Source organism: Hibiscus syriacus, unplaced genomic scaffold (genome assembly GCF_006381635.1).
Source record: "Hibiscus syriacus cultivar Baekdansim isolate YM2019G1 unplaced genomic scaffold, ASM638163v2 tig00112857_pilon, whole genome shotgun sequence".
NCBI lineage: Eukaryota > Viridiplantae > Streptophyta > Magnoliopsida > Malvales > Malvaceae > Hibiscus > Hibiscus syriacus.
Window position 1 is genome coordinate 813,233 of NW_024063412.1, and position 12,331 is coordinate 825,563.

A 12,331-nucleotide genomic window follows, 5' to 3' on the forward strand; every position below is an offset into this window, starting at 1 on the left:
GAGACTCGTCTTTCTTCAGAAAAATAAGGATACAAAATGTATAGGAAAAGGGGTTGTTTACAGATCAATTCAAAATTAATATCATCCCAAGACCTAAACATAAGTCTTTTATTAAACCGTTTTCTTACGTGATATTATTTATTATTACTATTAGTGTCATTATTATTTTTCTGAATTAATCATTAGTATCTGATTTATTGATTGACTAATTTAAATCGGGTACTGCAAAGGTGAGGATGACCCTTCCAACTGAGTTTGCTCCAATCACAAACATCAAAGTTTGAACCCCTAAACTTACTTAAGGAATCTAGTGCCTTGTCCCAGTGTCATTGTTATTTTACATAACGAAGTGATTATTTTAATACTCCTTGAGTGTTGCTTTCATAACTGGTGTAGCGCCGTTTGGATCAATCTCAACCGTTGCCACACATTTAAACTTATGCACATTACCAGGTTTGGAATTAGATGAATTTAGCTGCGATTGAATCGCAGACCAAACAACTTTTTCGTCACCTTGAATAAAATCAATATAGGCCTGTGATCGATAGAGATTTACTAATCAATAAATCGAACATCGATGAAGTTAACACCATAAATTTAACAAAAAAGGAATAACATCGTACCTTGTTGCTTTCATCGTTCATGTTGCTCCATGCAACGACCAACTTGATACTGTCTCTGAAAGAATAGGCAACCCCACCCTGTGAGTCTCCGGCGAAGGAACAGGAGTCGTGCTTGATTTTTCCGGGCATTCTTGCTTGGATAACCACCCGGGCATTTCCGGATCCATACCAATTGATTTGGTCGGACATGATGAGAACATCATTACTCCTGTTTCGGAGAGTGATGTCTGTGTGAAATTAGGATGCGGGTTACAAGCTGGATCGTCAGCCATCACCTTTATTTAAAAAAAAATGACTGTCCCTTGTTCTCATATGTAATGAGACAAGGGGAGGTAAGATAGTAGGCTGCCCCCAACACTAGGTTGAGATCAACTTCCGTAAGAGACCTCTAAATTATGAAATGCCCTCCATAAGACTCATCCCACGACCTCAAGGTTAAGAACTTTATGCTCTACCAACTGAGCTGGATGGTCATTTTCAGCCATCACCTTTATTTGATATTTGTAAATGCCTTAAGTTATTGGGGTTTGATTGTGTTGTTATACATATATATATATATATATATATACATCAGTTTGCAGCCTATAGTAGGAATGTAAACGAGTCGAGTTCAAATATTGCTGAGTTCGACTCGACTCGAAAATTCGCGAACTTAAAATTTTTGATCGCGACTCAAACTCAAAATCATGAACTAAAGCTCCAAAAGGCTCAAAATGAAAAAAATCTTAAACTTAACTCGATTGAAGCCTAAAACTCGAATCTAAATCTTAAACACATAAAAAAACCTTATATTGTATTAAAAAAAATCAATACAGAAATATTAATAGTATTCATAATTTAAAAAAAATCTTAATATATTATATTTTCGAGTTATTCATGAACTTTTTGAGTCGAATATCAAATAACTTATTTTGACTCTTTAAAACTCTAGTCAAACTCGTATTCTAATTAAGTCGAGTATTTATTAAACTTTAACTGAATCGATCTTAAATAACTCTCAATCTGTTTGGTCTTATTTATTTTCATAAACATGATCGGTAAGTAAACGAAAACTATGATAAATGGAAGTATCTAATGCACGTGTCTATTTTAGATTGGAATGACATGATAGAGGAATTTCATTCACCGAACCCGTGTAAAGCCAAGCAGCAGGCACATGTTATGTAAGTGTTGCTCTTCACCTCATTCCCCATTTCACTGTTTTTTCTTACCGAAGCTGAAACAATTTAATACTAATAAACCTAAAAGGAGAAGTAGAGCAAGGGCAACATGCTGTTGTTGGTTTACTTTCTTATACGAAACTCGAATCCAAGTGGTGGAATTTGAAGAAGTGGTTCTCTCGTTTTTAGTGTATTAATAAAAAAACAAAACAATTAATTAATTAACATCGTGGAGTAGTATTATTTATCTTCGGATGAAAGCACTATGAGTTTTGGCAACACGTGGTTTCTGAGGAAAGGAAAACCCTTTGTTTCTGTAAACACTTTCCCCTTTGGCGGGTTCATCTTCAACTTCAAGGGCTTTGAGGGGGGGGGAACGCATCCTTTGTTCTGTGCTTGTTTTCCTCGTTGTCGCCGGAAGTTTTTAACCGTTTGAAGGTCGAGACTTGTGAATAAATGGAGGACCGGACGGCTGATGACTGGCTACCACCTGGCTGGAAAGTAGAGGTGAAACGCAGAAGGAATGGTAAAAAAGATAAGGTATGTTATTAAATTGCATGTTTTTCTGTTAATGAAGAACACCCATTTTTCCCTTTTCTTTTTGCAGCTATTTTGTTTCATTTTCAAGGTTTTAGCTTTGAAACTGTAAGATCCTTGGTTTGTTCGTTTTAACCTAATTTTACTTCGTGGGAGTTCAATTTTTGAGCTTTCTGTTTTGCATCATTAGCTGGGGTTTCCCCCCTTCATGTTCATGTGATATATAGGATCTTTAAATTCAACTACTATAACTGTCATGTTCATGTGAAAAATTTTAACTTGTTTCATGTTTGAAGGAAACAAATTATTCATGTGTAAAGCTGTAGCTGTAGCTGTAGCCTTAGCCTGTAGTCTGAAATCCTTGAAATTCTTGATGAGAAATAAGGTTCTGATTCGATTTGAATCGCAAGAGTAGATCACCGTTAACGATGAGAAATTATTGATGGGAAATAAGATTCTGATTCAAGTTCGAAATCCTTGAATTGCTAGGTTATGTGTGTAAGGGTCCATCTAGCATCCTTCTGCATCATGCGTGCTCGATGGTAGATCTCCGTTAACAATTCCAGCTATGTATTTTCTTATTCTATGAGCAGGGCCTTTAACAAATTGAGGAAAGTTCTTGTTAGATTTCTTAAATTTGGTTAGCTTCCCTTTGTTCCATGATCTTTGATATTGTTTGGAGCGGATGCAACGCTGATGCTTTTATAACTTGTACCTTGCTCTTTCTTCTAGTAAAGTAAAACGGGCTCGAATAATACTCTCTTTAAACGAGGGGAACACTCGTAGTGTTTATGCTTTTGTTTCCCTAGTTTTTAGTTACTGGTGGTTTTTTATGTACGAGACTCCGGACCCCTAGCATGCATTGACCGTATTTGATTGTCTTGTACCTGTTTATTTGTTTTGGCTGAGCAGTTTCATTAGCTATGAATGCAAGGTGATTTGTTCAATTCTTGCATGACATTTGGGCTTATTGCAGTGTTACTGTGCTCCGTGTGGCGAACTTAGATTCAATTCGAGGGCAGAGGTGACTCGCTATCTTGAAAAGTGTGGTTCTAAAACAGAGGAGAAGGAAAAAGTTTCGGGCAAGAAACCTTCAAAAAAGGTCTGTTGATGAAGTCTGAGCTTTTCCTTTTGTTTATATAACTTTAAATGCATGTTGATTTTTGCCTAAATTTGTTTGACTAAACGATAAATTTTTTTATTGGTCAAGTAATATAGATTACAGTTGAGAAGGCCGAGGCAGAAGGGTTACCTCCAGGATGGACTAAGGAAGTCAGGATAACGAAGAGGGGAAGGAGAGTCAGAAGAGATCCGGTACTATACTTTTTTCCTCGAAAATTTCTCTTCGTCTGTAATTCTTTGGATATTTTTTTCTTTAAATTTGATTAGTTGCCTTTACTATTAGCTGTTGACTATTGCTGTGTTAATTGATATTTATATTTCTGCAGTTTTACATTGATCCTGTGAGTGGATATGTGTTTCGTTCCATGAAGGATGCTCTTCGTTATGTTGAAACTGGGGAGATCGGAAAGCTTGCTTTCAAGCCTAAGGAGAAAGGCAGCAACAACGAGGACTTGGAAGAAGATAATATCTGCGTAAATGTAATCATGTTTGGTTTCTCCGAGCTTCTATATTTGCATTTCTCAGTTAATTTGATATGAAACTGTTCACAGGTGGACTGTGTTGATAAACATTCCGCAAAACTTTGACCGGTTCTTTGATTTTTGTTTCCTGTCCCTTAGGAGCCTTTAAGTGTCGAGAGCCAGAAGGTAGCTGTGAACGGAACAATCGATGAAGTAGAGAGACGGACTACAGAACATTTTTCGAATTCTAGTGGGATAACAAAGGAAGAAGAGATGCTTACTTCTGCTTGTACCGGAGGACAGATATCCCTCTCTAAGCATACTCCTAATCAGCATAAAGGTCTAAATTTGCAATCTCTTGAATCTATTGGTTAATCTTTGGTAACAGACTGTTTTATTCCGAAAGTCGGGGTGTTAGATTCCACTGATATGCTTATTGATGACATACGATAGGGTAATGGATCAGATCCAATTTTATCTTTTGTCTCAGCTGGAAAAAGCGCCGAGTTGATCAGCTTGAACCTGTCTGAAGCTAAGGGCTCGGAACAGATAGGGCGAAAATATTCTGAAGAAGGCGTGCATGCTTCGGACAATGCAGTTGGAGTCCTCTCGGATAAACAGTTCAGGGATGATGCGAAAGACCGAACTGAAAAATCCCAACTGGGAAAGGGCAAGACCAAGATCAAGAAAGATGTTAATGTTCCTCGACGAGCTTCGAAGCGACTAGCTGCAGTTGCACTTGATCCAACGTCAGAACTAAAAACCACTAAAACTTGCCGAACTTCGATTAACCAAAAAAGTGTAGTACCTGATGGAGCGGAGAATTCTTCCCCTGGTAATTGTATCGATAGGGCATCTAAACAGCTCATTCAACCCGAATCTTCTTTGGAAACAAACTGTTCCCTTGATGCTTCAAAGAGTGAAGAGCCGATACCGGTAACAAGTAACGTACTTTCTTCTGGGGACACACTGACAGTGAATGGTCATGTTGGAAATTTAGAAACAAAAACTAATGGTGATGAGGATAAAAGTGTTTTGCCTTTGGGGAATGTTGCTATTTCAGGAGTACATTCTGAAAAGCTTGAAAGTGATGAAAACTTTAGTGACGTGCCGGGATCTGATATCGGCATGCCTCTTGCAGATTTATGGACAGACCCATGCATTGCATTCGCCATTCAAACTCTAATCGGAATTCCCTGTGATACTCCGAAAATCTCCGAGTCAAACAGTGGTAAAGTTCCAGGGATTCAAACTACTCCAGAAGCTCGTTCCGAGAGGGAAGAAAACGGAAACAGGATTGTCGGAAGGCAAGGAAGTGGTATTGACGTGCCTCCGACAGGCCCGACTATTTGGAAAGAACAAGCCGGAAAGGTCGAAAAAGGCCACAAGACAGACGAGTTGGCCGGACCATCCCTCGAAACGCCTTTGGCGGATATCTGGGCAGACCCTTGTATTGAATTCGCAATAAAAACTCTAACAGGTGCAATTCCAGTTGAGTACGGTGTGGACAATCAGCATGGCCTTCAACAGCAGCCGATCAATACCACATACCAATCTGGTAACCATTTGACCCTGCCGGACATTGGTATCGATAAATTCTCGCAAACTGATTTCATATGCCAGCAATACGACGTCGCCAATAAGTCCATGTCTAAAGACCAAGGTATTAGGAATCCTATATATAATTACGCCCATCATCGTCGCAGGTGTGAGAGGCCATGAATACCGAAGGCAATCGACTTCGAAGCCGTGTATAGTTCAGGAAACTAGCAGGAATTTAGAGAAAATGACTAGTAACCTTGTTGTAATATCGTGTTTTTCATTAGTTTGACGTTTCAGTGTGATTATTGTAATCTGTAATCAAATACTTTTTTAGTGCTGTTAGACTCGAGAACACTATTATTTTATCATATGATGCTATAAATAAATAAACTTTACCATTGTTTTCAGTCCCAACCACCATAAGAGTGCTTGCAATGTTGATGTAGCGTCTGCTATTAATAGGGATGGGCACGGGTTGGGTTTGGGTCGGGTTTCGGTCAACCCGACCTGGCCCAAAAATTTTACACCATCCACCCGACTATGGCTTACCCGAAAAATATATGCCCTCCAAATGACCCGAATTCGACTTTACTTTTTGAGATAAAATTTTAACCCGACTCACATGAAATAATAAAAAAAATTATTTTTATTAAATAAAATTAGAGATTTAATTGAAAAATAATAATAATAATAATAATAAAGGGGTATCATTGTAATTATTCTTAAAAATACAAGGTATAATTATATCTTTCGGGTCGGGGTCGGGTAACCCGACCTAACCCGAACATTACCTTTAAAAATCCGACCCAAACTCGATTTTAAAAAAATCCAACCCGATCGGGTCGGATTAAAACTCGTCGGATTCTAGTCTCATGCCCATCCCTAATTATCAATATTGATAAGGCACATTTTACCATTTACATTGCATCGAGTGTGAAAAGCATTATTACCTTGTTGCTCTTACTCCATCGCGAAGATGAAAAGTTGTTAGTAAATAAAAAATGGAAATAAGATAAATGACCTTATCAATTTCACACGACAAAAACCTCATGATCACTTCAAAGAAAAAAATTGATGATACTCCACTTAAACACTCGTGTTTACACTCGATAATATGAATAGGCTTTTGTAATTCCCCTTATGATCTCATTTTTCTTTTTTCCTCTTCTTTCTCTCTTGTAAAGTTCTTAAAAGAACTAACTCGAGACTTGTCAAGTGCTTTAGACGTCGGCTAAAATGTTTGTTAGTGTAGAGGAAAGATAAAACAATAGAGGAAAGTTATAACAATGAAGGATATGTTAGTAATAGGAAGAAAAGAAGAAAGGGTTTACTTACTATGCAAAGATATTCACCACCTTCTCTAATAGAAACAATCAAAGACTTGAACACTTCTTCAGGCTCGATTGGAATGAGGATGTTACTTGTTTAACACTTCTTTGTGCTTTTTCTTTCTTTGTTTTCCTCATATTCTTCACTCGAATCACTTGTTGTTAGAATTTTGCTTGCTGTTTTATTCGCTTTTCCTCTTTGATGTTTACTTTCAATGCATTATTTTTTTGGATTTTCTTTTTGTTGAATGTGTGTTGCTTCATGGATGCCTTTCCTTGTTGCATTCCACCGAAGCTCTGATTATAGCATAATATTGGTCGCCCTACCTTCACTTGGATTCTCGTTGAAGACAAGGTTGCCTTTTGATTGTTTCGATCTAGGAAGACAACAAGGATCCCTGTACAAGCAATATAGCTCAAAGAGAATGGTTAAATAGAAGTAAATGTAATAGAAAGAAAGAGTTGGATGTGAAAGATATAGATGAAGACGATGATATTTTTAAAAAGATAAGGTGAAGTATGGTGATGAACTTTGAAGGTAATATTTCAAAGCATCAAGAAAGAACCCAATATATATCAAAGCTTAACCCATAACTTATAAGATGACTTTGAAGGGTGGTATTTAGTGTAATGTCCCGAATCCCGGGTTAGAAATATTGGACTAATCCGAGATGGGCATTGGTTTAATTCTTTAGCTTGTAGGAAGCCTTGACCCAAATTGAAGAGGATTTGGGCTTTAATTGAGCCCAACAGTGAAATAAAAAAGGGTGTTTTTAATCTACAGTCAAAATTAGAGAGACCAAAGAAGCAATGATCCATTTCAGACTCAGCATCTAAGCGAAAGCTTGTCTGTGAAATGGATTGTCTTGTAATGTGAAGGCTTTTATTTATGGTGAAAATTATTCTATGGTATTCATCGTTGGGATCAATATTTTTTGCATTTGCATTTGCATCTTTGTATTTTGCATCTACATTTTATTTTTTATGCATTTTAACATGCATCATTTATAAAACATGGAATTAATCCGCGGAGGATTCGATGAAGTGGTCCTCACCACATTATCCCTTCACAAAAGAAGAAAATATATATCCCTTGTGTCCCCATTTGAGCCTAAATGATATTTTCTTCTGATTCAACCCTAACCAAGAATCACCCTCCACACTGGGGGGCAAGGTGGAGGAAATCTGCTCGTATGAGTAAAGACCATCAATCCAGATGAGATATCAAAAAGTGAACCAAATGCCAAGTGTGAAGATCTAATCAAAACAAAGAGAAAAGAAGCAAAGAAAAAAAGAGCAAAAGAAAAAAAGAAAAAAGAGGATACGTAGCACATACAAAGATTCCCTCGAGTCAAATGACACATCAAGCTTCAAACCATAAGGTTGATCAAGTACAATCGTGTCAAAGATCTAGTTCACCAGGAGATCATAAAGGACACATAAGAGCATATCCAAATCGAGCAAAACAAGATTGAAGGCATCAGAATGAATTGATCCTCGGTTCAATTACCCTTAAACACTTGTTTGGACCTTTAATCACTTTCTTTCATAACCATGAACCATGACCTACATTACGTGCCTAAAAATTTCATTCTAATCATACATGGATTTCTAAAAAGAAGAGACTATCTTCAGATTTCATCCCGCATATCAGGATTAATCTTTTATTTACAAAAGTTTTTCTAAAATCTTTAACGCATAATAGAGAAAAACATAAAAAGGGGGGGGGGTTCAAGACGTAAATCCTGAATAACGTCTGGAAACCAAAGGAGGATTCGAGTTGAAAACCTGAAAAGGTGGCTCGAATATAAAGATTGTGTAGTTGTTGTATAGAATGAGATATCACAAATCCCTTGATAAGGCATCGCACAACCCGAATGTGCACGTGAGAGCTGGGAGTCAGAGAACACTTCTAGTAGATGAGCGTTGAAGCTTCTCTATCATATCAGTGAACATAAAAGAAAATAGAATACCAAACCTTTGACCAAAGACAATAACCTGAGACATTTTACCCTCTCATTATTTAACCCTACCTCAAAGATAGCAATATTTTTGACACTTTTCAAATAGTTATAATTTTTTCAAAGGATTAAAAGTGTAATTAATTCTTTGATATCCAATGAACTTTTGTTTTAAGATTTACTTCAATTGTGAAACCTAGAAAGGGGAAATATTTTCAAACTTTTGATTAAACATTTTTCAACATCCTTTTAATTGATATTTTCAGACTTTTGAAAATAAAAGAAGAAGAAAAACGTTTTTCAAACAAGACAATCTCTCTGGAGTGGATCATGGTAGTTGACATGTTGCTCTCAGACACAAAGCTCATGCTTAGAATCAGTGTTGAAGAAAGAAATGATAAATGATGGGACATTTTTGGAGATTCAACATCAAAAGGTTGAGGTATCTTTGGGGATTCAACATCCTGAAGTGAATGATCAGATCTTCTGAAGGTCTTTCTTCCACTTACAGTAACAAGTAAATTATTTGTTGCCTTTGAGATTGTTTCTCTCGAAACAAAATGTTGTCTCGCTAGAGACAGTTTTCTTTAAAAACAAGTTTTGTCTCTCTTGAAACAGTTTCTCTTGAAACAAAAGTCCTTGAGTCTGTTGCTCTTGAAACAAAATTTTGTCTCTCTTGAGATAGTTTTTCTTGGAAAAATCTTTGAGTATGTTTCCCTTGAAACAAGTTTTGTCTCCCTTAAGATAGTTTCTCTTGAAACAAAAATCTCTGAGTCATTTCCCTTGAAACGAATTTTTGTCTCTCTTGTGATAGTTTCTATTGAAACACCCATCTTTGAGATCGTTTCCCTTGAAACAATTTTTTTCTCTCTTGAGACAGTTTCCCTTGAAACATCATCTTTAAGTCTGTTTCCCTTGAAACAAATCCCTAAAGATGTGTTGAGTTAATCGATCGACGAAATCGGCCAAAAGAGGGGTGAATTGGCAATTAAAAAATTTGTGGAAGCTTTTGTAGAAAATTGAAAGTAATTGCACAGCGATTTAGAGTGGTTCGACTTTATCAACCAAAGTCTACGTCCACTACCTTAGCTATCCACACTAAGGATTTTCCAACAAATTCACTAATTTGTTCTTTCTTTTGAGGCCAAAGAGATAACCTTACAACTCCCTCAAGAATATACCCCAATTCTTGAGAACACTCTTTTCTCAAAGAGAAGATTACAAATTTGCAAATTTACAAGAAAAGCCCCACAAGGCAAATATGTTTGCACAATTCTAGAACAAAGAAAGAACACTCAAGAATAAATACGATTGAGCACAATAAGTGTTCTAAAATGAATATTGAATGAAAAATAGGCTTGAAATGCTCAAACTTGAGGTTTGATGCTTTCTCTTTGATTCTCTCTTGATTCTAGTTGCTTGATATTTCTTGTTGTTGATCAATGACTTCTAAGCTTGCTTAAATACACCTTGAATCACTTCTGAACGTTAGGGATCATTAATGAAGTTATTGTAGCAGTTTAAGTGTGAAAACAATAAATATTTCTGCTTGGAGCGTGGGGGGAATCGGTACCCCTGATGGGGAATCAGTTCCCTAAGTGTAAAATTCAAATATTTCGACCGTTGAACAGTGGGGGGAATCGGTTCCCTCCGAGCAAACTGGAATTCTCGGAGCCAAACCATTCAGGGGGAATCGGTACCCCCTTGGGGGGGAATCAGTTCCCTCTGAGCAATCTGGAATTTTTGGATTTGAAATTGTTCGAAATATTTTGTAAAATCGTTTTGAAATTATTTTTAAGATTAAAACTTAATTTTACACTTGAGTAAGGATTTAAAATGAACTTTGATTTTGATATTCGATTTAATATATCGAATATGCTTAGAAAAATCATTTTCAAAATTAAAATTCTTTTAATTTAATTTGTTATATCGAAACATCAAAATGTTTTCAACAATCTCCCCCTTTTTGATATAACAAAACATTTTAAGATTTTCTAATTTTTAAAATGAATTTTGATTTTGAAAAATACTACTCCCCCTTACTTTAACACTACTCCTCTACAAAAACGCTTTTATATTTTATCTCCCCCTTTTTGTTAAATCAAAACGACTCGTAAAAGATTTTAAACAAGGTTTTGAAATCATTTAGCCAATTGATTATATATATAAAGCTTAAACTGCTAAGAACACAATCAAAAGAGAGGTTAGCCATTAGTTTCATAATCAATATTCATAAACATGTAATGGATAATTGGTCATATATATCTAAAGATGCAAAATAAACACGAAATCCAAATCAAATTTATTAAACATAAGTTCGAACAACCAAAAATAATCAATCCTAAAGCATTCAAAATGTTTTAACAATAAGTTCAATCCAAACAACCAAAGCAAAGATCAAAGTTCAAGCATCCGTAGGAGGATCGGGAGAAGGGAAATAAGCTCGCATCGCTGCCATTTCATGAACGAGTTCATTAATATGAGCGTTGGTTGCTTCATTGTTTGCACGCATCTCCCGGAGAATTTCCAATTGTTGATAGTCGAGAAGTGAGATTCTATGGAAGTGAAGCGAGAATCCAAGGATGCATAACGGAAATCAAATGTCTCCATAAATGATTGAAAATATGAAGGCACATGATCTTCTTGCTGAGCTTGTTCCTCGTGTTGTTCAGGCTCATCGTCGGCTTCGTCAATATCTTGCATTAATTGTTCAAGCTCGGGATCGTCGTCAGCTTCTGGTGGAGCTTGAGAAGAGCTAGCTCCTGGAGTATTTTCAGAAGATCGAACCCATTCAACGGTGTCCTTATTCTTTATCCATCCCGCTCTCGTTAAGGAAAGAAGATTAATTTGTTTCTTGAGAGGAATGACGACATCTAGACCTACCCTAAGTCTGGCTTTAGAAAATAGATTACTCAGAATGCAACCGTAAACTAGAGATGAACAGAGTTTCTTATTTGGAACTTGGTTTACGGTTTCAACAATTTCAGCAAAAATAATCTCAGGAAGATTTATTTTATGATTGTTTTGAAAGCAATATAACCACCAAAGATCTAAAGCACGAGGAGTAGAGTAACGACCTCCGATTGGTCGAAACCACCAAGAAATCATTAGATGAAGAAAACGATCATGAAGATCTAAGACACTCGCAATATCCCTTCTTTTATAACGAGAACCTAAAAACTATTTTTTATTTGATATATCATCATTATCTAATCCTAATTCATTAGTTATGTAATCCGAGTCAAGATGGATGAATTGTCCTAGGAGATAGGAACGAACTGGTATGGTTTTGGTTTGAGCTAGGTTTTTAACACACACGACATTATAATAGAATATGCGAACAAGTTGATGGTAAACTATAGGTTCAAGGTCACAAAGTTTATCAAATTTATACTCTTGTAAAAGAGGAAGATATCTAAAATTGATATCTATCATATCTTGACGAGAAGGGATACGTTCTTCTCTAATTTGTAAGAGTCAAAATATTGATAATACCAAAAACGATGATTTCTAGGACCAGGATGATTGAAACACGAGTTTTGGATAGTCATATTAGGGTCAACAGGATTAGGAATAGGAATTTCAGGAATAGGTGGA

General features: G+C 36.3%; 1 protein-coding gene across 2 annotated transcripts; it reads left to right on the forward strand.

Moving 5' to 3' along the window:
- The first annotated feature begins 2,029 nt into the window (after positions 1-2,029).
- On the forward strand, positions 2,030-5,685 carry LOC120184072 (methyl-CpG-binding domain-containing protein 13-like). Of its 2 annotated transcripts, XM_039188636.1 has the most exons (6): positions 2,030-2,323; positions 3,297-3,422; positions 3,539-3,634; positions 3,769-3,921; positions 4,063-4,243; positions 4,394-5,685. In XM_039188636.1, exons 1-6 carry the CDS (start codon positions 2,240-2,242, stop codon positions 5,623-5,625), a joined length of 1,872 nt encoding a protein of 623 aa, XP_039044567.1. In that variant the 5' UTR covers positions 2,030-2,239; the 3' UTR covers positions 5,626-5,685. The 2 variants fall into 2 exon arrangements, with proteins under 2 accessions (XP_039044567.1, XP_039044568.1); XM_039188637.1 differs by lacking the exon at positions 2,030-2,323 and having other exon boundaries at positions 3,295-3,422; positions 3,531-3,634.
- The last annotated feature ends 6,646 nt before the right edge of the window (positions 5,686-12,331 follow it).